The sequence below is a fragment of the Triturus cristatus genome, chromosome 9 (assembly GCF_964204655.1).
Source record: "Triturus cristatus chromosome 9, aTriCri1.1, whole genome shotgun sequence".
Taxonomy (NCBI): Eukaryota; Metazoa; Chordata; class Amphibia; order Caudata; family Salamandridae; genus Triturus; species Triturus cristatus.
In genome coordinates, this window is record NC_140592.1 from 781,370,293 (window position 1) to 781,397,862 (window position 27,570).

The 27,570-nt window shown below is 44.7% G+C and overlaps 1 protein-coding gene across 1 annotated transcript in view; it reads left to right on the forward strand.

The window, feature by feature from the left end:
• Positions 1-27,570, forward strand: part of LOC146798840 (phospholipid-transporting ATPase IC-like) — a 1,543,528-nt gene that overhangs the window by 720,580 nt on the left and 795,378 nt on the right. Inside the window, exons 12-13 of the mRNA XM_085626157.1 lie at positions 11,688-11,881; positions 21,966-22,174. Coding sequence (XP_085482283.1) covers positions 11,688-11,881; positions 21,966-22,174 — 403 coding nt within the window. The remainder of the gene's footprint in view (positions 1-11,687; positions 11,882-21,965; positions 22,175-27,570) is intronic.

A 27,570-nucleotide genomic window follows, 5' to 3' on the forward strand; every position in this document is an offset into this window, starting at 1 on the left:
GCTAGCTGACCACACAGGGAAGGTGGGAGGGGCCATGGCAGCACAGAAGACCATGCATGGCAAGCGGGAGGGTTAGTGGCAGCACAATGGCTATGATGGGCAAGAAGGAGGGTGCAGGGGCATGCACAAAGGACCATGGAGGATAGAAGGGAGGGTCAGGACCTGGGCACAGACAAGAGAGTTCAGGGGAAGGGGGCACACAGCAGACCGTGCGGGGCAGGCAAGAGGAGCAGTTGCAGCACAACAGACCAGGGAGGGCAGAAGGGTGTGGCAGTAAAATGGACCATGGAGGACAGGAGGAGGGGGATAGGGGCATGGCATGTGGACAGGCAGGGTGGAGGTGGCAGGGACAGGTTACAGTCATCTGACAAATCTAGGCAGGTGGGAGGGGAGATGCAGCTCAACAGAACACTCAGAGTAGATAGGAGTGGCAGGTCCATGGAACATGGTGGGCAAAAAGGATGGAGCAGAGGCATGCACAAAGACATCGGAGGGCAGGGGGAAGGAGAATAGGGGCAGCAAGCTATGCACAGAGGCTAAGCAGGAGGTCAATGATGGGCCATAGAATTGGGCAATGGAGGGCAGGAGGAGTGGACTGGTACATCATGCTAAATGGAGGGCAGTGGCAGCACATCAGACCATGCATGGCAGGAGGGAGGAGGCTAGGCCATGGATTCAGACAACAGAGGATAGGGAGGAGGTGGATGGGGCAGCAATCTAACTGTTCAGAGAAGGTGGGTATTAGGTAGGCCTGGGCGGTAAATTCCGTTCCGCTCGCGGAATTTGCGGAATTTCGGTAATTTCGCGTACCGCGGAGAACTCAAAATTGCCCAAAATTCTGCTTTCCGCGACTTCGCGAAATTTTTTCTTGTTCGCGTTCTCAAAATGCGTGTTCGCGAGATATTTCTCCCCGAGCACGCAAACAGCAACTGTGAACAGGAAAAAAGCATCGCGAACAAGCAATTCCGCGTGTTCGCGGAATTTTTGCATGTTCGCGGAGATTTTTTACCGTTTCGCGGAGATTTGCGTAACGCGGTTACGCAAATTCCGCCCACCCCTAGTATTAGGAACTTTATTGTTTTTAAAATGTGTGTCTGTACGAACTACTTAAAATATGAACAAGTATGCAGCATAATCTCACTTTTATTCAGGAAGAAGAGGACGTTTGTGTCTGTGACTCCGGGCTCACTTGGCAGAAACACCACCTGACCCTCCACCCCCATCGCAAAATGTAATGCCCGTGAAAAGGGTAGGTGGACGCAGTGTTATATAAAACATAGTCCTGAGAGCACGATTGAAAATGAAAACTAGATATAGTATATGGTATAAACTATGCACCAAACAGTGTGATATAAGATGAACCGGGCGTGAAATATATTATGCAATACATTGTGCGCAATGACAGATTCATTGGAGAGCACAAGATAGCACAGGCACTAGCGCGTGCTATGCGATATGCGCCTTGGAGTGTAATATGCACAGGGCAGTGTTGTGTAACCTAACTAGTCTCTAAAGTTGTAATATAAAATATGTGCTGGGGACTGTAACGTTGCATATGCACTGTGACAAAAATATGGATCCCAGATTGTAATATGTATGGCATAGCGCTGTGCGTTATAACATAGGCATCGAGGAAGGCACGTTAGATGGGGCAATATAACCTGTGTGAAGGCAAGTGTGGCATGACATTTTCACAGGGTGGTGTTACAGTGCACATGGGCTAGAGAGTGTCATAGCATACGCACTAGCTGGTGGAATACAACACAGAGGTGTGAGGCAATCGGCGGGCACTGGTGAGTGTAACACAGCATTGGGCTCTGCCAGGAGCACACTGTGATTCTCAAGTGAGGTTCGTCTTCTTTCCAGAGAGTAAAATAAAAAGTATTACACATCCGGCGGTGGATGTGTGTTTTATTAACCATGAGGGAGGTTTCTTGCATAGTTGGGTCGAATTTTTGTCGAATCCCCTTTGAATGGCTTGGTGTGCATGTATATTAAATGTGCCCGTCAATAGCTACCCATGTTTGTATAAATAAACAACAAGGGTGTCTACTTGGAGAGTACCCGCCGGCGGGGGAGCCGGGATTAGGCACGGTAGGGCGTCAGACACGTCAGAGCATCACTAGCGGTGTAAATACATTCCATGTGGATTCATTCTATGCATAGTCACCTTTTAATGAATATCACGCAAATCGTCATGGTGATAGGTACGTACGGTTTGTCCAGCATGTCCTAGGTGTTTCTATAAATATATATTTTTTTAAAATAGTAAAAAACAAAGGCCGTCCCCGGGGGATGGGGTCCCCGGGGCCATAAGTGGCCTGAGGAGGGGGGCAACGCAGCCCCCTCCTAAAGAATACAAAAAAAAAAGGACATGACCCAGAGGTTGGGGTCCCCGGGGCCGATTAAGGCCTTGCGAGGGCCAAAATAATTTTTTTCAACAAAAGAAATTAGGGTGCAGGCCCTGGGGGATGGGTCCCCAGGGCCAGTAAATTAGAAAAAGAAGGGGGGCCACACAGCCCTCCTTAAAAAAAAAATAATAATAAAAGACCGGCATCGTGCCGGAGGCCACGCCCCCTCCTTGCAGCACTCTGCAAACGCGCCCCCTGGCCATTTGTAAGTTGGGGAAATAATTCCCCTTCAATACTGAGGGTCCCTGAGGGCCAACTAGCCCAACAGGTATCTCCAGTATGCGTCAGGGAGCTGCGTTGCAGACATGTGTTCTGAGGCCACGCTCCTTTTTACACCTCTATGCAACGCAGCTCTGTGGCGCTTACTGGAGGTACCTAGTGGGCTAGTTTGACCCTAGGGACCCTTCGGATTCAAGGGGACTTAATCTCTTAACCTAGAACGGCCACAGGGCGCGTTTACACAGTGGTGAAGGGAGGGGACGGTGCCTGAGGTGACGTGTGCAAACACGCCCTGTGGCGCGTTTTAAGTTGGAGAAATAATTCCCTTTCAATCCTGAGGGACCCTGGGGGCCAACTAGCCCACCAGGTGCTTCCAGTAAGCGCCACTGCTCTGCGTTGCAGAGAGGTGTTGCAGGCCGTGCCCCTTTTTACACCTCTCTGCAATGGCGCTTACTGGACGTACCTAGTGGGCTATTTTGCCCCTAGGGATCCTCAGGATTCAAGGGGACTTAATCTCCCAACTTAAAAAACGGCCACAGGGCGTGTTTACACAGTGGGGAAGGGAGGGGACGGGGCCTGAGGTGACGTGTGCAAACACACCCTATGGCGCGTTTTAAGTTGGGGAAATAATTCCCCTTCAATCCTGAGGGCCCCTGGGGGCTAACTAGCCCACCAGGTGCTTCCAGTAAGCGCCACTGAGCTGTGTTGCAGAGAGGTGGTCCAGGCCGTGCCACTTTTTACACCTCTCTGCAACGCAGCTCTGTGGCGCTTACTGGAGGTACCTAGTGGGCTAGTTGGACCCTAGGGACCCGCAGGATTCAAATGAACTTAATCTCCCAACTAAAAACGGCCACAGGGCGTGTTTACACAGTGATGAAGGGAGGGGACGGGGCCTGAGTTAACGTGTTCAAACAAGCCCTGTGGCGCATTTTAAGTTGGGGAAATAATTCCCCTTCAATCCTGAGGGACCCTGGGGCCCAACTAGCCCACCAGGTGCTTCCAGTAAGCGCCACTGCGCTGCATTGCAGAGAGGTGATCAAGGCCGTGACCCTTTTTACATCTCTCTGCAACGCAGCTCTGTGGTGCTTACTGGAGGAACCTAGTGGGCTAGTTGGACCCTAGGGACCCTCAGGATTCAAGGGGACTTAATCTCCCAACTTAAAACTGCCACAGGGCGTGTTTACACAGTGGGGAAGTGAGGGGACGGGGCCTGAGGTGACGTGTGCAAACACGCCCTGTGGCGCGTTTTAAGAGGTAGTTTTAATCCCCTGCCCTATTATATACTAGGGGCTTACAGAGGAGGTCATGCTAACTATAACGCCCCTGAAACCTATGGTTTTTTCAGTGAATTTCTAAGGTTTTTTAAATGCTAATTCCTAACTATAACGTGCCTGAAACCTATGTTTTTTCAGTGAATATATATATATTCACTTAAAAAACCACAGGTTTCACACATGTTATAGTTAGGTGGACATTTCACTCTTAAAAAACCAATGAAACTCCCCCGTTATAGTTAGTTCAGATAACTATAACTCGCGCGCCCGCAATCCACTGCTCATGACGTCACATATTACATCACTCATGACATGGTCAGTGGCATCACTCATGACATTACTGATGACATCATCCTTGTGATAGAGTGGCGGTCGCGCGAGTTATAGTTATCTGAACTAACTATAACGGGCGAATTTCATTGGTTTTTTACGAGTGAAATGTCCACCTAACTATAACATGTGTGAAACCTATGGTTTTTTAAGTGAATTTGCAAGGTTTTTTAAATGCTAATTCCTAACTATAACGTGTGTGAAACCTATGGTTTTTTAAGTGAATTTGTACGTTTTTTTAAATGCTAAGTTATGTATGTTTTTTCTTTTCTTTTTTTAAGGTTTTTCACCGTGCACGCACCATGCGCGCACCCCGCGATTTTTTTCTTTTTTTTAAATAAAATGTTTTTTCACACAAAGGCTAGGGGATCAGGAACTCTCTACCCTACACCCTTTTCACGTTCGCCACCTCTCTTTTTCACTCTCGCACCCACAACAAACAAAATGGCGGCTGACACTTCCTGATTTCGATCGATTCGAACGTTGACTGACATGTAACCACCAATCAGAATTACGCTCGCGCACGTTAGGGTGCGCGCACGGTGCGCACACGGTGCGCACACGGTGCGCCTCTATAGATATTTATGTGCTTTAACTGCAATTTTCTCAGGAAATACTGAACAGATTGACTCCATACATGCAAAAGGCACATTCCTGACCTGAGGACTACCTCTCTGCCAAATTTCAAGTAATTCTGTTCAGCCGTTCGGGCTGTACCTTCGACTAAAGGTCCTATTGGAAAATGCATGGGGAAAACGCGTTTTGGGACCCCCCTTTTTTCTCGGCCCCCGCTTGACGAATCACCCCGAGACTTTCAGAGTAGGAGCTGAGCGGAGCACCCCATTAGTTTTGAAAATTTCGCGAGGATTCGTCAACCGGCGCCAAAGTTATTCAAAATAGAATTTTCAGATTTCCTATGGAAACACGGTCCTAACTATAACTATCTACTGGCGACCGCCAGTAGATAATATATATATATATATATATTTTTAGAACACACATGGCTTTTTTATTTACTTTGCCTTAATCTTCACATACATTTGTATTTACAACAACTGAACCAGCTACTACATCTCCTTCATTTTCAATTTCACTTTCTGATTTGCTTAATTTTTTTTGTATTTGTTTCCACTTATCTTTCTTCCTATCTCACTGTGCTCTTCAACTAAACAGCTTTTGTTTCCATTTGTTTTGTATGTACATTTTGTTTCAGAAAAGATGTTAGTGCTAAAGAATTTATAAATTATGATTTATTTATTTCATAAGACCAGTGCCATCGAGTCTTTAGTTTGTCTTCTGTTTCAATTGAATAGTCCGTGGGGGTTGGTGATTGTTGATGGTTGGTATTTTTGTGTGATTTTTTTTGTTAAGTTTAATTTGCATCTCACTGCAGAAAGTTTCAAACTTGCCGATAATTGGAAACTTGATTTCACTCAATTTTTAAGCCTCTATTTGGTAAGCCTCCAATTACACAGCTTCATTCAAACTTAAAGCCTTTTGGTTACAAGTGGGAATGCGTGAAATTGGAGGCATACAATGCATTTGTAGCCTTTCTTCTTGCAAGAGACACCAAAATTAGTCTATGGGTCTTTTGCTTCTGTTAAAGAACCCATTTAGTAAAGCACGGTATAAACTTAAGAATTCTACTTGAAATCAATCAGCAAAGTAGAAAAATATAAGTGTTCAAATTTTAGACAAATGTTCATTTATTATATTTTATCAAGGGGATTTATTTTATTTTTTTGTCTTTTGGTTAGGAATGGGAATTCTATGTTGTGCTAACTATAAAGCACTTCACAGAATGTAGTAGATTGTACAGGAAAGCATATTTTCGTTTAGTTAAAATGCAGGGAGTAAACAGTCCCAAAAGAGAATACAGTGTGATAAAAAAGAGGGAAATGAAATTAAATTTGGCAGTCATAAAATTAAAATGGAGAAAACAAAGCCCTGTAGTATTTCATCAGTAATTAAATAAAAATGGGTAAGTAAGCAAAAATGCAGTGGATGGAGTGCATAAATATTGCTTGGCCGTACAGGCCAAAAATGCATACACATTACAGTCACAATCAAGATTTTAGAATTCTGTACGGAACACATCAAGCCCAAAGCATAATGGACCGATTTACAAAGCACAGTGATTCACAGGCCTGTTTTACAGTGTATGTGTGTGTATCTGTGCGTGCAAACACGCACGTGAGCACACGCCTGCTTGCCAGAAGTGTGAAAAGTTGGCCTGGTATATGCTGTTCACTAATTAAAGTGGGCACCTTGCACCAGTCCAAACAACCCTTATGGTGTTTTAAGAGGTCTCAGACAACCTTAGAAAGCTCTCCAAGTGGTAGCTGTAGAGAGCAGCCTTCAGGCTTAGTCTTGAAGGAATGCAAAGCAGCTTGTTTTACCTGAATGCAATCTTATAGTATAGTTTAAACGAAAAGATAACCACACAGTAGCTATAAAAATATGTATTTATATTATAACACTATCTAGTACGTTACAGTATCTCCTACACAGATATAGACAGAAAGCACACAATACTTCAGCAAAGATATAACAGTAAAAAGCACTAATACACAGTGGGCCCAGGGGGGACCAAACCATATACTAAGAAAGTGGTATAAGAACCATGACTCGAGTTAAGACAGTGTCGAGAGGACATAGAATTGCTAGGACCCCAAACGAACCACCCAAGGTGAGTACCCCTTGGAGTGCGTGTACAGTGTGAGAACACGACCGCATGCTCAGTGAAATTGTATGTGAAAGTCGCAGTTGGAATTTTAAAGTTTAAGGACCCTTCCCAGTGGACTTCAAAGTAACCCTGTGGAATACAGAAGGTTGGAGAGCCACCCCACCCGTGGAAACCAAAGTACCCAAGTAACCTATCACAGGGAAGCCTGGTGCATGGGTCTGAGGTGGTGTCGGAAACCTCAGTCTAACCCAATGGAGGACTTCCAGAAAGTGATGCTGCTGGAGGGGGAGAAAGTGTCCATTGGAATCTGAACATGAACTCTGGAGGAAGAGTGCCTGAAAGCAGAGGGGACAGAGTCTGGGTCACTTGAGAGTGACCAGGGGCTCGGTAGACGAATGCCCACCTATGTCGGGTGCTTCAGGTTGTTTGACTGTGCCCTTGACTCTAAAGCTGCGGGGACGAGGCGACGTCGAGGATGACCAGGAGTTGGACCCGAGCTGTCCCACGAAGGATGTCGATTGCTGAGGGGTCGGTGTATAGCGGGAGCACCAACAAGCCTTGGCAAAGGCAACCCACACAGGAGATCAAAGAAAAGTATGGTTCGGACAAGCAAGGTCCAGGTGACTCAACAAAAGGCAGGGGAGTCAGGGCAGGCCAGCACAAGTAGGGGAGCCCCAGGAAAGCAAAGCTGACCCTCAATTGGACCCACAGGCCGAATGCACAAGAGTCGCAAGAGGACCTTGAGTTGCTTCACAAAACAACCGGCCACGGAGCACTCGGTGTGGGGTGGTTGAAGTTCTTGGGGCTACTCAGAGCCCAATGCACTAGTTGTAGAATTGCCAACAAGCGCTTGCACTTGCAAAAGTACTCGGTGCACAGAGGTTCGGGTATTGCAGCCCCCACGAGGGATTTTGACCTCAAACTGAGTGAGAGGGCAGCTTGGGCCTCGTGGGACGTAAGAACCCACCTCCTGTGTTTCTGGACCCTTCGGAGTCCATAGGAGCTTGGGAACGGCAGACCGGTCAGCAGTGTTGCGGTGCTTGCGAATGCAGGGGCGTGACTCCTTCACTTCAAGGGAGATTATTTTCAGTTGTATTGGATGCGCCACAGGTCCTGCACAGATCCTGTATGGTGCAAAGGCTAAGGCGATGCAGCAGACTGAGAGGGAGATGGAGTCAGGCCCAAACAAAGCCCAGAGAAGTGCAGAGTGCCCAGACGGTCGAAGTGTAGGGGTTTCAGTTCTGAATCTTGTCCATGACGAATCTAAGGACCTACAGCCAGGTAAGCCCTTAAGTACGGACGTGAGAGGGTTGTAAAGATTCAGGGGTCCCTCCCAGGGGAGGGTCTGGACAGAGGGGAGGTAACTCACATGTCCTTTGTCCAGTTTAGCGCCAGAGCGGGAGCCAAAGTCTCCCAGGACTGGTTTGAAGTGGACTATGCACAGGGACACCAAATGTGCCCCTCACGCAGACTTTCAGGTGCTGGCATGCACACCCACCCAGTCCCAATACACTAAATCCTGTCTGTCAGGTGGTCACACCTCCCTGTGATAGGATGTCTATTGTCCTGCCTTCCCCTGTTCGAGCTTGGCTCAGCAGCAGGAGGGCAGAAATGTGTCTCTGGTCGGCAGCAACCATTTTGTGCTGTCTGGGACTAGAAGGCTGGTACCAGGACCACCGAGAGCCCACGAAGGTCACTCCCGAAGGGTGGAATCATACCTCCCACACCTATTACCAGTGTGGGGGTATGATTCCAACATGTTTGACATCAAACACAATAGGGTTTGTTTCAGCCGTTTTAGAGTTGGTCATCACGTGGATGCCCCTCCATACTAGTGTATGGCTGTTTCACTGACAACCCGGGAGAATGGACTCTGTAGGCTGCAGTGGTGTCCTGCTCATGCAGGGACACCCTCTCACTTAGAACCAAGCACCCTGCCTTCAGGATTGTAAGGACCCTTCCTAGTGGACTTCAAAGAAACCCAGTGGAAGACATAAGGTTGGAGAGCCACCCCACCCATGGATACTGAAGTACCCAAGTTACCTACCCCGGGAAGCCGGTGCATAGGTCTGAAGTGGTGTCAGAAACCGCTATCAAACCCAATGGAGGGCTTCGAGAAAGTGCCACTGCTGGAGGGGGAGAAAGTGTCCATCGGAATCCAAATGTGGATTCTGAAGCAAGAGTACCTTTAGGCTGGGGGGACAGAGTCTGGGTCACTTGAGAGTGACCAAGAGCTGGGTAGACGAATACCGATCGATGTCTGGTGCTTCAGGTTGGTTGACAGTGCCCCTGACTCTGCAGCTGCAGGGACCAGGCAACTTTGAGGTTGAACAGGAGCCGGATGCGAGCTGTCCCACAAAGGATGTCAAGTGCTGAGGGATCGGTGTCCGGCGGGAGCACCAACAAGCCTTGGCAAGGTCAACCCACGCAGGAGATCAAAGAAGAGCATGGTTCGAACCTGTAAAGTCCAGGTGACTCATCAAAGGCAGGGGAGTCAGGACAGGCCTGAGCAAGCAGGGGAGCCCAGGGAAAGCAAAGTTGACCCTCAATTGGACCCACAGGCCGGAGGCACAGGAGTCGCGAGAGGACCTCGAGCAGCTTCACAAAACAACAGGCCACGGAGCACTCGGTGTGGGGTTGTTGAAGATCTTTGCAGGAGAAGTTGCCAGAGGGTGGGGCTACTCAGAGCCCAATGCACTTGATGCAGTATTGCCAACAAGCACTTGCACTTGCAAAAGTATGCGGTGCACAGTGGTTCGGGTGTTGCAGCCTCCATTAGGGATTCTGACCTCAAACTGAGTGAGAAGGCAGCTCAGGCCTCGAGGGACGTAGGAACCATTTGGAGTTTGTAGAAGCTAGGGAACAGCAGACCAGTCAGCAGTGTTGCCGTGCCTGCGAATGCAGGGGAGTGACTCCTCCACTCCAATGGAGATTATCTTCAGTTGTCTTGGATGCTCCACAGGTCCTGCAGGGATCCTGTATGGTGCACAGACGATGCAGCAGACTGAGAGGGAGACAGAGCCAGTCCCATACAAAGTCCAGCAAAGTCCAGAGTTCCCAGACGGTCGAAGTGCAGCAGTTTCAGTTCTGAATCTTGTCCACAACAAATCTAAGGACCTACAGCCAGGTAAGCCCTTAAGTTCCCACGGGAGAGGGTTAGTAAGATTCGGGGGACCCTCCCAGGAGAGGGTCTGAACAAAGGGGAGGTTACTGCCATTTCTTTTGTCCAGTTTAGCACCAGAGCGGGTACCAATGGCTCCCAGGACCGGTTTGAATTGGACTATGCACAGGGACACCAAATTTGCCCCTCATGCAGACTTTCAGGCGCTGGCAAGTGCACCCACCCAGTCCCAATACACTAAATCCTGTCTGGGAGGTGGTCACACCTCCCTGTGACAGGATGCCTATTGTGCTGCCTTCCCGTGCTCGAGCTTGGCTCAGCAACAGGAAGTCAGAAATGTGTCTCTGGTAAGCAGCAACCATTTTGTGCTGTCCAGGACTAGAAGGCTGGTACCAGGACCACCAAGAGCCCACCAATACTGCTTCCGATGGGTGGAATCATACCTCCCACACCGGTTAACGTTGTGGGAGGTATGATTCCAACATGTTTGACACCAAACACAATAGGGTTTGTTTCAGCTGTTTTAGAGTTGGTCATCACGCGGTCGCATAATGCCCCTCTATACTAGTGTATGGCTGTTTCACTGACAACCCGGTAGAATAGACCCTGTAGGCTGCACTTAGAGCCAAGCACCCTGCCTTCAGGATTGTAAAGGCCTGCTATAGAGGTGACTTATAGGTTTTAAGAGCAGTAACCCTTAGATATAGTAAACCTATATCTTTAGTAAGTGGTGCATGCACCAACTTACACAGGCTGCAATGGCAGGCCTGTAGTTCCATTTTGCATGGTCTCTCATGGGTGGCATAATACATGCGGTGCATGCACCAACTTACACAGGCTGCAATGGCAGGCCTGTAGTTCCATTTTGCATGGTCTCTCATGGGTGGCATAATACATGCTGCAGCCCATGGGAAAACTCTAGGGTGCCTATGCCCTGGGCACATGGGTACCATATACTAGGGACTGACAAGGGTACCCCAGTATCCAATCTGGAGTGTACCTAAGTACATAACATAACAGTTTAGGGAGAAAGCAGATAGACTGGGGTCCTGATTAGCAGGATCCCAGTCAGACTAGTCAAAAACAGCATCACATCAAGCAAAATGTGGGGGTAACCATAAGACACAGATCCTACAGGACAGGAAGTGACCAGCATAAAATTCATGTAGACCTTGTTCCAGAATTTTGGGTTGTGCCAACACTTGCCTTATCATCCTTTCTGCTTTGTTTACTGATCAGCTAATATTGATTTTGGCCAAATGTAGAGATTACTTGCCAGGTAGTCCCTAGAGTCTAGAATTGGATGCCAGCTGGTCTTTGGAGCCAGCCAGTTCTCATTTGGTGTGGATAATGTGATCATTTCTCTGCCAGGACCAGACAGGTAGGCATATGGCGCATAGTCTTTTTGGTGTGGCCGTGATAATGTTCCAGAGGCCAGTGAGCAGGGCCTTCTGACCATTTTGGTGAGCTTGGATGGTGACATAAGAGCAAATAGCTTGCTAGTAGGTTTTGGTACCTTTTGTCGCTGAGGAGTAGAAAATATATGCCTATGAGTAAGGAATTATGTTATCCATGTGTACAAAAATTACCAGATTTCTGAGAGCCTCAAGTCTTCTAATTTGGTAATCTCACTCTGTTCTTTCCAGATTTTCATAATGATCATCATTTGTGCTTTCATTTTTGCTGTTATGTCGGGAGTATGGCACGAGAGGATTCAAAAGAAACACAGCTATGTTCCTGCAATGCCTCCACAATTCACAGCTGCTTTTTATTCTTTTATGCTCTTTTGGGGTTACATTATCAATATCAGCTTTCTCGTGCCCATCATGCTGTTCATAACGTAAGTTTACCCGAAAAATAACGTTACTTTTGCATTACAATGCATATGTGATCTATTAAGTAAACCTATGATCACCCCCAAAGGGCTTGATCGAAAGAGAGTCAAAATGGTACTGTTGCAGCAAGGGATAGTTCAAAGGTAGCAGAATAAAGGTAGGAGAGGGATAGATGCACTGGTGCTTGGAGGCATTTATGGATGGAGAGGTGAATAAAGGCAAGGGAGTGATAGATGCAGTGGTGCTTAGAGGCATTGATGGATGGAGAGGTGAGTAAAGGCAAGGGAGAGATAGATACACTGGTGCTTGGAGGGAATGAAGGATGAAGAAGTGAGTAAAGGTAAGGGAGTGATAGATGCACTGGTGCTTGGAGGGATTGACGGATGAGAGGTGAGTAAACACAAGGTAGTGATAGATGCAATAGTGCTTTGAGGGATGGATGGATGGAGAGGTGAGTAAAGGCAAAGGGAGTGATAGATGCACTAGTGCTTGGAGAAATTGACAAATGGAGAGGTAAGTAAAGGGAAGGGAGTGCTAGATGCACTGGTGCATGGAGGCATTGAAGGATGAGAGATGAGTAAAGGCAAGTGGGAGATAGATGTACTGGTGCTTGGATGGATTGATGAATGGAGAGGTGAGTAAAGGCAAGGGAGTGATAGATGCTCTGGTGGTTGGAAGGATTGATGGATGGAAAAGTGAGTAAAGATGAGGGAGTGATAGATGGACTGGTGCTTGGAGGGATTGATAGAAGCAGTGGTCAATAGAAGAGATGGCGATACAAGCTCATACTTGGTGTTAGACAAAGTACCTGTGAACGGGGAGGCAGTAATTATAAACAGACTAATGCCTTGATGAATTAGTGGCCTGAGGGGATAAGCTACAATTCAGGAGATGGGGAAAAAGACAGATGCGTGGCTGGAAGGAAGGAAAGAATGGTAAAAGAAAGGGGGAGACAAATCGATGGTTTAATGCATGGTAGAATTGAGGTAAAGTAGTGAACAGAGTGACATAGTATATATGGAGTAACTGATATATGGGGGGAATTAGAAGAGTTGATGGTTTGACAGAAAGAAGGGGTAAAGGGCTGAATGGATATATGGACTGATGTTTGGTGACAGTGATGTAAAGGAACAACCAATAGAGGGAACAAATACAATTGTGGACTCTAGCACAGATGGTTTGATGGAAGAGGAGAGAAAAAGCAAAATATCATCATGAGCCATGGGTGTCCAAAAGTTAGGTAATGGGGGGTGCTTACCCCCGATCACTCAGTCATTCTGGCAGTAGCCGGTGGCAGCCTGTCGGATTTACAGACATTGCAGTGCAGCGTAACGCTACAGTCGCTGCCTGCCATAGTGTTATGCTGCACTAGCAGTAGTCTAGTATCGGGCGGTGCCATTGTGCCAAACACAGTCTGGGACAGACTGGGTCATGTCAGGTGGGTGGGTCTTCCTGGCAGCAGGCAGCTACCCGTGGTGGTAGCCTACTGACTGTCATTGGTAGCTGAGCGCCACGCTACCAATGGGACTCTCATTGGTAGTAGGATAGCGCTCAGCTACCAATGACAGTCCGACCTCATTCCGCCATTCCTTTTTTTTTTTTTTTTTTTTTTTGGTTTGCAGTGAATATATACAAATGTCATCTCTTAACGCAAAGTATCAGTGCACAGAATATACTTTCCAGTTTATCAAATACATACAAAACACAAATTCTTTATCTACTCAAAAAGGTTATATCTAGAGAAAGAGCAGAGGAGGGGAAAAGGGAAAAACAACAAAAAAAAAAATATATAAAAAAAAAAAAAAGGGGGATACCTCTGCCTTCTCTACATCTCTGCAGGCCTGGCCTCTCTCCAATTTGTTATAGAGAAGTTTCTATATTATGCATGCCTAATAGTCTAGAAAGCCACATTTGAAAAGAGGGGGGTACTGTATCTTTCCAGCCTGCAGAAATTAGTAGCCGAAATACTGCCACAGAAATAAACACAAGGGCCTCTTCTGTTTTCTCTAATTTTAATCTATTGTCCATACCTAGGACCATCAAGGTAGATGACAAAAGAATTTGTTTCCCTAGGAGTGTCTCCCAAAATTTTTCTATCTCTCTCCGTATTCCCAGAAGAGACCCACATTCAAAAAAAAACCAGAGTGAGCACTGAAAGCCAAAAGAAACTGTTAGTAGCTAAAGCTGATCTACAGAAGTTGATAACATGTAGGGCAGTAAGTGAGTATCAAACCTTTAGGCTTCAACGCTATGAAACTGGCGAGCAAGCTGGTAGAATTCTAGCATTACAAATTAAACAAGAAAGAGTTCGAAATAACATTACCAAAATGGAAGATAATGGGATAGAGTATACGGAAGCTAAGGATATCCTTCAGGTCTTTAAGAAATTTTACCAAGATCTGTACACTGAAGAAAATCTAGGAGGTCCCCGAGCCGCGTTCATTGATAATGGTCCTCGGCTTGATAATGCTGCTAAGGAAGAGTTAGAACAGGACATTAGCGAGAATGAGATAGTAATAGCTCTGCAGGAACTACCTACAGGCAAGGCTTCGGGTCCTGATGGGATCCCTTCGAGATTTATAAATGTATCGCACCGGAGATTATCCCGCTTTTAACTGACCTATTCAATGGTGTGGCATCTTCAGGGGTTGCTCCAGATTCATGGAGGGAAACGAACATAGTGGTCTTTCATAAAAAGGGCAAACCGAGGGAGAAACCGGGCTCTTATCGTCCTATTTCACTAATTAATGCAGATACTAAACTATATTCAAAAATTTTGTCAAAAAGGTTGGGCAGGGTCATAGGTTGCTTGGTCTCCCCGTGGCAACACAGGTTTGTACCAGGGCGTGGTACTACGGACCATACTAGGAGGGCAATAACATTGTTTGATGCTCAGTATGCTGTGGGAGACGAGATGGCCATGATCTTGCTCGACGCAGAAAAAGCCTTCGATCGAGTGGTTTGGAATTTCCTTTGGGGGATTCTGGCAGGAAGAGGCTTTGGAGAAAAATCAATAAGAGCACTTAAAGCAATGTACGTTAATCCAGTTGCCTGGGTTGTGGTTATGGGTCAGAGTTCGGATACTATAACAATAAACCGTGGTACGCGCCAAGGATGTCCTTGTTCCCCAATTCTCTTCGCCCTATATATTGATCCGTTTATCCAAAAGATATTAGGTAGTCCAAGAATTAGACCAGTGATATGTCAGGGGCACGAAACTAAGATTTTGGCATGTGCGGATGACCTGGCTGTGATCAAGAGCGATCCGCACCAAGCAATCCCTGAGTTGATACGAATGGCAGAGGATTTTGGGGAACACTCAGGTTATTTATTAAATGAAACTAAAACACAAATTATATGTACCAAAAATATTATTAAAACAGATGAAAGATTTGTAGACTCGGCCATATATCTAGGAGTAAGAATCAATGCCTCAATGGACAAAACGATAGAAGAGAACTTTGGTCCATTGAGCAAATCTATAGAAAAAGATTTTAAAAGAATCGATGTCTTACACCTTTCATTGATCGGAAGGGTCAATGTGCTAAAAATGACAATGTTCCCCAAAGTTCTTTACCTATTTCGAGCTATACCTCTCTTGATAGATGAAAAAATAATCAAAAGTTTGGAATCTATTTTTATAAAATTTGTATGGCAGTACGGGAGAGTCAGGCGTTCTACTAATCTCCTCTCTCTCCCTAGGGAAAGGGGTGGCTTGGGATTACCGAATTTGAGGCTGTATCATTGGTCATGTCTATTGATACATATGTCTATCTTTTTTCGGATAGATCAACAAGTAAATCTGGGAGCTTATGGTAGTCAGACTCCTCCCTCAATATATGAGCTACTGGTCGGTAGAAAAGCATTTGGTCTTTTAATGCGGGAAATTGATCGTAGATATTATAGGAAGGCTCGCTTTAAGGTATTGGGAGGTGCATGGGGGGGTCTGGAGAGCCATCTCAAAGTTTTGTCGAATCCCAAAGATAAATAGATATTTACATTTACATAATTCTAGGCTATTCCCCCAGATGGTAGTAGATAGGAATCTACATGCCTGGGAAGAGCTAGGAGTTAAGACATTCGGTGATATAATGCAGGGAGGTCAGATTTTGGGATTTGAGGCTTTACAATCCAGATTCTGTATTCCTTTAAAACATTGGCTACTTTATAATAAAGTGATAAGCTGGATGAAGGCCGTAAGACCAAGGATAGTATTCGTAGCTGAATTTCCCATTATTGACCAGTTGGTTAAAGGGAGTGAGAAGATCAGGGTTTTTTATAACCTATTATGTCGGGAAATACAAGACGATCTAGGTAGAACAGAAGAAGCACTGGTTAGTAAACTGGGAAATCCCGATATTGATTTAGACCTCGCCCTCCTACTAAATAGGAAAATATTCCGTTCTACAAATCTCAGGGCACAGCATTACAAAACGCCCGCAAAGTTATATGCTTGGGGTTTAAGGGAGGACGATACGTGCCCCAGATGTAAGGTCGGTGAGGCAGACAAGCTTCATATGTTTTTTGAATGTGGGTCTCTTCTGGGAATACGGAGAGAGATAGAAAAATTTTGGGAGACACTCATTCTGCCATTCCATTCCGGCAGCACAGTCATTCGTAGTTGGGCGCTACCAATGAGAGCTGCCTCACAGTGTCCCGACTCCTGAGTCGGACCAATCATGGTCCGACCTGGCACGGCCCCAGTCCCCAGCATAGTGCACACTGCGCAGACTTGCATGTTGTGCATCCGAAAGATGGAGGAGTTCAGAGCAGTAGCATTGTCTGTGTCATGCACTGCAGCACACCCTGCACAACAGGCCCCCGTTCACTCACCGGATTAGTGGCTCTGGGCTGGCTGGCTCATATCACTTTTTGGACCCGGACCTGCTGCAGCCCGCATCCAAATCCAATCCTGGCTGTATGTCATAGTTTGCTGCCTTATAGTCTGGGCAGTTTATACACGATATATCCAGGGCAGCATTGTTGAGGAAAAAACAGGAAGCAGTGAAAATGAAAATGAGGGAAAGAGAGCACTCCGAAAAATAGGGAAAAAGGGGAAAAAACAATAAGAAAAATGAGGCAAAAGCAGTAGAAAGCCCTCAGAAAATCACAGAGAGGTTAAGGAAAATGGAGTAAAAAAACAAAGCAAAAGCAGGATAAAGCACTCAGAAAAACGGAGGGAAGCAGGAGACAGCAGAAATAAACGAGACAAAAGCATGAGAAAGCACAAAAAAACAGCAGAGAGGAAGGAAAAAGCTTTAAAAAACAAGGCAAAAAAGCATGAGAAAGCACTCAGAAAAATGGGGGAGAGGAATTAGAAGGCAGTAAAAGATGAGCCAAAAACAGGAGAATGCAGAGAGTTTATATATCGTGCGACCATGAGGCGTTATATGATTACCTGGTGTTGTGGGGTTATACCTGGTGAAGTGAGATTATATATGGTGAGTGATGTAGATGTCGTCCAATGCCAACGGTAGTGCTTTGGGTTTATAGCTGGTGCAGTGGCAAGTGTTTTGGGAGCAATCTGGTGCTGTGAGTGCAATCTAGTGCTGTGACAAGTGTTGTGCATGCAGTCTAGTGCTGTCGCAAGTGAAATCTGATACTACAGTATATCCTTTTTTTGTGTGTTAGTGTGTGTAAATGTACCCAAACACATACACTTTGCCGTTTTCAAGTTTCTATTACTGCATACAAGGCTGTGTGTATTCAATAAATAGTGCATTGTAGGTAATTTATTTGAAGTTCACAAAACTCATTTTACCAATATATCTATGCATTATGCAAGGAAAGCTTGGTTCTCCTTGCATGAGATATTTAAAGGGATTTTTCATTTCCCTAAAGCTCATCTACAACTCACAGTTTATTCAATAAAGACAGGTGATGAGCAGAGTATTTCATGATCCCCATTTCTTTTTAGAAATGGACATCCACAAATTTTAGAAATGGACAAACACAAAATGTTTTCAAAATGAACATTTTATGATTTAGAATTTGACATTAAGGACATGGTGAACAAGAAGAAAAAGAACCAAGTACAAGCAGTTCTGCAGGTCCAGTTTCAGCTCCAACAGAATGTAGCCATGATATTGATGCTGCTGTAAATGATATTGGATTGCATTTGAATTCATCAAAACACTGAATATTATTTTAAATACAATATACTAATAGATATGTATACCTCACCAGAAAAGCATGATTTCAAGAAGGATTCAAGAGGACTATGTGGTCCAGGTGGATTCATCAATATTCTCCATGGTTTAGCTACTCTCCGCAACTGAAAGGTGTGATTTGCAGGTATAGCACAGTTTGCCACAGCCAGTTCATTGTGTGACATAAGGAACATTCATAACTAAGCCTTTCACTAAGTATAAAGATTTCCATGAAAGTGCTCGCAACCATGTTTTATCGTCTTGGCATAAAAATGCACAAGTGGATAAAACTAACTTTTTGTGATGGGCAACAAGTATTGTTTGCCAAATATATAGCGTTGTAAAAAGGCAAGTTGAAGAAAATCTGAAAAAGTTATTTCCAAGTTTGTCCACTACTTATTTTGTGGTACACATGACATTGCTTTACGTGCAAAAAAAAGTACAACCAGAAACGTGCAAAGTCTGTACCAATTTTGCACTGAAGCAGGAGATGTGATCCTAAAGAGCCATCTGGAAAATGCACCAGTTAATGCATGTTATACATCAGTTTGAGTTGAAAATTAATTGATTACATTTTGTGAAGAAACATTAGGAGAATAGCTTGTATCCTTAGTCAATATTTTAAATGGATTTTCAATCATTGCTGATGAAAGTGCTGAAAAGAACAGCTGTCAGTTGGAGTAAGTTTTGTAAACACAAGTAGCACCGTAGCTGTCATCAGAGAGGAATTCCTTGGATTTGCAACCTTAAACGAAATCAATGCTATGTCAATTGCAAATATGATTATGGATACATGTTCTAAAATCGGATTAAACTTAAAAAAACTCCATGTTCAAGGATATAATTTATGCTATAAAATGGCAGGAAAGGAAGGTGGTGTTCAAGCCATAATGGAGAGAAAATATCCTAAAGCTGCTTTTGCTCACTGTGCAGCACATAAACTTAATTTGGTTGTTAACGACCTGAATGCTGTTCCTGATATACGGAATTCTATTGGCACAATGAAAGCCGTCATCAAGTTTTTCTGTGAGAGTCCAAAGAGAACATCTCTTATTCCCAATGTTCCATTGCTGAGTGAAACATGATGGACAGCAAAATACAAGAACATTAGAATTTGTAGTTCAAACTTTGAAGAGATTTTTAAGCAATTAGGCTTACTGGTTACTACGGCATCAGGGAAAACATGTCAGGATGCATATCAATTGCAATGTTTCTCAAGCACAGTAAGCTTTCTCTTTTGCTTGTCCATAACTTCAAATTACTCATCAAGATTGGAATCTATAAACCAGGATCTCCAAGCTGTTCAGCTTGATATCCTCAAGCTATGTAATCATGTGCAAGACCTTCTCACTGTGTTCAGTGATCACAGACAAAGGTCCGAAGAGCAATATAAGAACCTTTTTTCAAATGTTCAAAAAATGGCAGAAAAATTGAACATTGAACTTTGTATACTCAGACATTGTGGTCGGCAAGTAGTTAGTTCTAATTTTGGTTCCTCTACTATGGAAGAATACTATCGCCGGTCTATCTATGTGCCATACATGTGCGCATCATTAGAAAGCCGGGTTGACAATGAAAACAAGAAAAAATTCAGGCTGTTCTCACTTTACCCAATACACATGGCAAAAATTACTCTTGGGCAATACAAATGCCAGATTGCAAACATCAGATAAAATTACGAAATTGAAAATCTGGAAGCCGAAGCAGTCACATGTTTTGAGATCAGGTCAGCAAAGGATGAGCAGTTTGACAATGGATTTCTGGATTTGCTAAACCACATAGATTTATTTCCATCGGTCCAGCAAGCACTCATCATTGCTCTCACACTACCAGTGCCCACTTGTACAGTGGAAAGGTCTTTCAGTACAATGAGAAGGGTGAAAACCTGGTTGGGGTCAAAAATGGCAGGTGATCACTTAAAGGGTTTGTGCATGGTGAGCATACATCAAGGAAAAATTGATGAAAACAAACAACAGCTGATGGAAAAACTAATTGATAAATTTGCACAAGACTGCAGACGTTTACAGTTCCTTTATCAAGATCACTAACCAGGGAACAAAAACTGTATAAAACTACTCGCTGAAAAATGTGATTGTTAAATTTGAGCAAGAGTGTAGATGTTTGCAGTTCCTAACCTACAACAGTTATCCAGTTTACGTTTATATGTGTTATTTTCCAATTTGGATGAGAACAGTTGTTATTTTATTTAAGTTAATAAATGTAATTCTATTCATTTTAATATATTGAAGTTAATACATTTTCTAAATAAATGCATTAGTCATGTATTTTATTTGTCATTCGTTTGTCCGTGTTAACACCAAATTCTTTTTATAATCCAGTAATAGTGCCTTGATCATGTGTGTATGAATAATGTGGTGCATTTAACAGTGGTGACATAAAAAACAGATTAGAAATTGCTTATCAGACAATGGCAGTTTGATTCTTCTATTAAGCTTTTACATCAGGTTTCTCGACCCTTTGCATGCCTGTGCTTTTTCACCTTTGGCCAGGTGGGGCCCCTGCCTGCATCTCTGCTTTTTACTTGCCAGCTGCTGGAAGGTGTGATATCTACCTAAGACCACAAAAGAAAAAGATGGCTGTGGCGCAACAAACCTGTGGTGTAAGGGAACATATGCAGCCTGCTTCTTTTGCACCCCATGGCTCCTCCTGCGGCCCAGTGTGTCTTGTGCCCCACCTGGCACACATCATATTGGAGGATGGATGACGTTAACATTTTTCCCCCCTGAAAAAATTGCTGTGGATACCCATGTATATCATGATGCCTGAAGGAATTGTTTAAAGCAGGGTGAATTGAGGTGTTGGGTGAATGATAGCTGTATGAAGGGATTGATGGAAAGTGGTGTGAAAATAGGAAATACAGGGATATACACACTGTTCCATAGCAGGATTGATAGAAGATAAGCAATAAATTAAGAGAAGGAAGCGAATACTGATGCATGAAAAAACTGATTAAATAGGGTTTAAATTGAGGCAAAGGATATTGACTGGTGCATGCATTCCTCACGGACGGAGGAGTGTGATGAGAAACAAGATAGAAATAATTGCTCTAATACAGCATGGGGATTAGTGACAGAGGAATTTGTGGTGAAGAAGCTTGTTGTGGAGGTATGGTACCAGAGCAATGTCAGAATATCGATTGAGGTGAACATTGCGTCCTAAATATCATAAAAGAAATATGGTCTAATTGGAATTAATAAAGCAAAATATATGCCCCATCAGATATTTCTGTAAACAACATTTTAGACATAGTGCATATGTGAGATAATATTTCTGACCTTGATAGTCTGACATACAACTGTTATAAAAAAAAAGATACTCCAGTCTTGCTTTAGTTGCGGCGATGTGTTTGTTGGTGGAGGGTATATACTGACATGGATGGAGGCTGTGTACTTATCCTGTATATACCATGATTGCACAATATGCAAAGATACAGCATTAATGATGGAGCTAAGTCCTTCCCAAGCCTTCACTTGCCTCTTGGCTCCCAAGTCTACCCCAGTTAAGGCTAAACTGAGACCCTCCTCCTTGTCCTTCCCTATGCCGTCTGTTTGACTTCTGCCTCAATGGTTTACCTGTTCCCAATGTGGCTTACTTCTGTCTTTTCCTATACCTCCTCCATATACTACTTCATCTCCTTTATTGTGATCTAAAATGGCATTTTACCGACATCTAAGCACTTTATAATCTTTCTTAAAGAAGCAAAGGAAACAGCACTGTTTTGTTTTTGTGATTTTACATAGCCCTAACTCGACCCGAAGGTATTGGAACGCTTTACATGAGCGCTAATTATACAAGGTCACATTCCCTGCTATTGCATGTCAGCGCGCTAAAGTTAATATACGCAGTTAGCTTTTTATAGCAAAGACGAGGATTTTTATTTTTTTACATTTTGCTTCATAACTCTCTTTTCATCCCACAGGGTACAAGCTGTGCTAACGGCGCACAGTTTATTCATTAACTGGGATTTGGAGATGTACTGTGCGAAGACTGATACCCCAGCCGCAGCCAGGTCCACAAGCCTCAACGACAATCTAGGACGGATTGAGTACGTTTTCTCTGACAAAACTGGGACCCTAACACAAAACATTATGACTTTCAGGAAATGCTGCATAAATGGGCGTGTTTACGGTAATTCCAACTTCAGTTACTAAAGCAGGAATGTTAAGCCTAGTTCAGGTGGGCAGATCCACGCCACTTTTTAAGGATCATGACATGCGTAAATTCTGGCTATTTCGACTTATTGGGTGAGTTTATCTTGAAAATCCTCCATGGATCTGACCCTCCGGGACCTACCTTGATTCACCCTGCTGTAAAGTATCCTGCAATGTTTGCTGCAATCTTTGGTTTTCTCTACTGGAAATTAGATTTTTTAAACAATTTTATTATTTCACATTACAAATGGAGCTTTCAACAAATAAAGTCGCTAATCAACAGCGCTTCGACCCGCGTATAAACATCCCTAGTCGAAACTTCGATGCACTTAGCATGAACATATGCTATCATAAAAATATGCAGTGTTTCAAAAGGGGGCGGGTCAAGAATGAGAGGAAAAAGAGCTTAGTAATGGAGCAATAACCGTGGGGCAAACATTCGCGCCTTGAGGGCATCAGTGCTTATCCCCGGGTGGAATATTCGCAGATCCTTAGCTTGTAACTCACACAAACGACCATCAGGGCGCTCTTTTTAAACTATTCCACAAAAAACGAGAGACATTGTTTACAACGAATGCGCTATAACGCATTCCATTACAACGCGGTTGTAACAACGACCGCGTTGTTAAAATGCGAACCATTACATCGCAAGTCGTTACAACGACTTGCTGTAGGGTGAAATGAAATGAAATGAAATTAATCCAACTCCTTCCCTCCTGTTGCACAAACTGGAGTATGAATAGTAAATTATACTATTCCTAAGTCCAGCGCAACCCCTACATCAAGTCGTTGTAATCGAATGCATTGTAGCACATTCGCTGTAAAGAGATATATTCACAAAACACATTCAAACAGTATCAGAACGTCAGAATTTTTTTTGCCCATCCACAGGTCTTTTGCACACTCTTGTCAGCTAGCATGCACCTATTCCTAATAACCCATACCTTTAACCTAGGGGCAAAGGCCAACATCAGGATATACCATACAACTGTAGAGCTGCTTTCTTGAGGATCTCTCTACAGAATAAGTTGGATGTTACCCCCTTTTGAGAATGTCTAGCACATCCTCATAGGTAAAGAGCGTGAAAAAGGTAATATAACCAAAGTCATATATTCAAATATTTAGCTAGCCATCCAACCCATTGGGAGAGTTATTCAGAAATGTTTTCTGTATGCAAGAGTTCTATTTCTTAGCAAAGGATTTTAATAAGCTCCTATGTGCTAACGGGGAAGCGTTCTGTATATTTTGTAGTAACATATCTATGTAGCTCCTGACATAACCGGATGTCCCTAAAATGTTGGTTGTAACTCAATGAGAATTCTGTGTCAGAGCCTGCTGACGCCGCACAGCTAACTCTCCTCCCTGGTGAGGCATATTTAAAAAAAATAGTGTTTTCCAATTTTACTCCCTTTACTCGGTGTGCTTTAAAAAAAACTGTTTTCTGCAGCTTGTTCTCTGCTCCTCGCACTGTTCCGCCGCAGCTGCAGTTCCAATTGTGCGGAGGGCAGAGGTTACTGTTTCTGGCATCACTTCCGCCCTTGTCTCTCTCCTGGGCAGTGAGCACTCTAGTCTTTTTCACTCCTTACTATGTTTAAACTCATGCTTGAGTGGACGTGCGCAGCAGGCGTGCCGCTGACGTGCCGAAGGTGCGTCTAATGCAAGCTTGTCCGCATCTGGCCAGGGCCAGGGGCCAGAAACCCTGGTGCTCCACAAGTGTTTTCCAGAGCTTCTTCCTCACTGGCCCTTCACAGCTTAAGGCCCTCACCTAATGCACTGTGTCAGGTTGTTAGTCCTGACATTCCTTCCTCTTACTGCACCTGTTGTTAGTTTGAATGTACCCTCAACCTCCTGCCTAAGTCTGTCTTAGTTCCTCATGCTAGGGAGGTTGCATCTCGACCAATTTCTAACAGCCTGGCTGACCTTTCGCTGCCCAAAGATTTCAGGTGTTTTAGCTTAAACTGGCGCTCTCTCCCAAAGCACCAGATACATTTATTTAACTTTCTTTGTGATGCTGACCCTGATGTGGTCTTCCTAACAGCAACCTGGCTCCATGATGGCTCCTCACATTTCCTGCCATCATTTGCACTCTTGGGGATAAATAGACCGCACAAAACAGGTGGAGGCATTGCTAACTCTCCTCCCTGGTGAGGCATATTTCAAAAAAATAGTGTTTTCCAATTTTACTCCCTTTACTCGGTGTGCTTTAAAAAAAACTGTTTTCTGCAGCTTGTTCTCTGCTCCTCGCACTGTTCCGCCGCAGCTGCAGTTCCAATTGTGCGGAGGGCAGAGGTTACTGTTTCTGGCATCACTTCCGCCCTTGTCTCTCTCCTGGGCAGTGAGCACTCTAGTCTTTTTCACTCCTTACTATGTTTAAACTCATGCTTGAGTGGACGTGCGCAGCAGGCGTGCCGCTGACGTGCCGAAGGTGCGTCTAATGCAAGCTTGTCCGCATCTGGCCAGGGCCAGGGGCCAGAAACCCTGGTGCTCCACAAGTGTTTTCCAGAGCTTCTTCCTCACTGGCCCTTCACAGCTTAAGGCCCTCACCTAATGCACTGTGTCAGGTTGTTAGTCCTGACATTCCTTCCTCTTACTGCACCTGTTGTTAGTTTGAATGTACCCTCAACCTCCTGCCTAAGTCTGTCTTAGTTCCTCATGCTAGGGAGGTTGCATCTCGACCAATTTCTAACAGCCTGGCTGACCTTTCGCTGCCCAAAGATTTCAGGTGTTTTAGCTTAAACTGGCGCTCTCTCCCAAAGCACCAGATACATTTATTTAACTTTCTTTGTGATGCTGACCCTGATGTGGTCTTCCTAACAGCAACCTGGCTCCATGATGGCTCCTCACATTTCCTGCCATCATTTGCACTCTTGGGGATAAATAGACCGCACAAAACAGGTGGAGGCATTGCTAACTCTCCTCCCTGGTGAGGCATATTTCAAAAAAATAGTGTTTTCCAATTTTACTCCCTTTACTCGGTGTGCTTTAAAAAAAACTGTTTTCTGCAGCTTGTTCTCTGCTCCTCGCACTGTTCCGCCGCAGCTGCAGTTCCAATTGTGCGGAGGGCAGAGGTTACTGTTTCTGGCATCACTTCCGCCCTTGTCTCTCTCCTGGGCAGTGAGCACTCTAGTCTTTTTCACTCCTTACTATGTTTAAACTCATGCTTGAGTGGACGTGCGCAGCAGGCGTGCCGCTGACGTGCCGAAGGTGCGTCTAATGCAAGCTTGTCCGCATCTGGCCAGGGCCAGGGGCCAGAAACCCTGGTGCTCCACAAGTGTTTTCCAGAGCTTCTTCCTCACTGGCCCTTCACAGCTTAAGGCCCTCACCTAATGCACTGTGTCAGGTTGTTAGTCCTGACATTCCTTCCTCTTACTGCACCTGTTGTTAGTTTGAATGTACCCTCAACCTCCTGCCTAAGTCTGTCTTAGTTCCTCATGCTAGGGAGGTTGCATCTCGACCAATTTCTAACAGCCTGGCTGACCTTTCGCTGCCCAAAGATTTCAGGTGTTTTAGCTTAAACTGGCGCTCTCTCCCAAAGCACCAGATACATTTATTTAACTTTCTTTGTGATGCTGACCCTGATGTGGTCTTCCTAACAGCAACCTGGCTCCATGATGGCTCCTCACATTTCCTGCCATCATTTGCACTCTTGGGGATAAATAGACCGCACAAAACAGGTGGAGGCATTGCTGTCATGTTTGAAAAGGTCTACAAGTGCAATATTAAGGACCTCTTGATCTCTACCTGTGAAGCCTTACTATTCTTTCTCCTTTTCTCTCCTAAACGTACCTTTTCAGGGGCCCTTATTTATCGTCCCCCTGGGCCTTCCATTAATTAATGCTCCGCTTTACATGATTTTCTGGCTCCACACATTTTGCAGGCAGCAAATTTTACTTTGCTTGGTGATATCAACCTTCATCTTGAGAACGCCAAAAGTAACCTAGCTTCGACCTTCATAGACTATTTGGGCCCACTCAGTCTTTCCCTTCTTAATTCCGCTTCTACCCATGTTGCTGGACACCTCTTTGACCCTATCTTTTTCAATATCTCTACCCTTCCCCTCGCTCCTCCACTCCAACTTTGTTGGACGGATCATTATACAGTACCTTTCAGCATTACAGTCCCTTTTTCTCCCCTTACTCAACCTGCTCTGCAATCTACGACCAGGCATTGGTCTAAACTTGACATGGCTGAGTTGAACAATTTGCTTCACAACAGAATCTCTACCCTTATTTTTCAACCTAACTCTGACCAAATCATTGTGCATTAATGGCTTACGGAGGCCACTGATTCGATCTTGCCTCTAACATCCAAAATGCAATGCAGAATGAACCCTCCTGCCCCCTGGTTTACTGAGGCCCTCCGTTCTGAAAACAAAACCCTGTAAAATCCTTGAAAGGTGTTGAAGGAAGCTCCATGCACCCGAGGCCCATGCAGCTTATTACACGGAGAAGATCACTGACTCCCAACGAATCTATGATGTTATTCCACCGCCTTTTATCCCGCAGGGAATCACAACGTGGTTGTTACAATGACCGCGTCGTGATTCCGCATACCATTACTTCGCAAGTCGGAACAACGACTTGTGGAGGGGGGGCGCTGGATGTTGGAATAGTATAATTTACTATTCCAACTCCAGTCTGTGCGGACCTCCCCCCCTCCTCAAGTCGTTGTTCCGACTTGTGGAGTAATGGTATGCGGAATCACAACGCGGTCGTTGTAACAACCGCGTTGTGATTCCCTGCATTTAAAACATTTCGGGGTAAACATTGTTTACCCTCCCAACACTGCCAGAAGTCTCTGTTTAAAGTTGTGATTGAACTTTCGGCAGCTAGCACATTTACACTGCCCCCTCCCTCTCTCGACAGCAATATGATGAGCTAGCCACATTTTTCTTAAGTAAAGTAGAGTCATGTCACTGTCAATTAGATGACGATATATTTAATCTAGTGAATTTGTCAATCTCTGCTTCCCTAGCATTTGGTCACCTGGACTTAAACCCCTTTGACTGTAAGTCAGATGAACCCCTGAAAATCAGGGTTTGGCCTTTTTTTAGATTTGGTATAATTGCACACTATACTGGGTTCCATCAAGTCTGGCTCCCCGCTAGATTCCCTTCCCCGTCGAAACATAGACTCTTAGACAATGTTGCCCTCACTGTATTTCTTGATCTCCTCAAATCTCCCCTGAGTACTGGTTACGTACCTCAGAACTGGAAGTACGCCTTGGTACTCCCTCTGCTTAAGAAGGATGATCTTTACCCTCTCTGCTAGTCAAATTTTCGTCCAATCTCCCTTCTCTGTCTTCTCTAAGATTCTGGAAGGCATGTCAATAACCAACTTTCCTCCTTCGCTACTACTTGTAGCTTGCTCCACC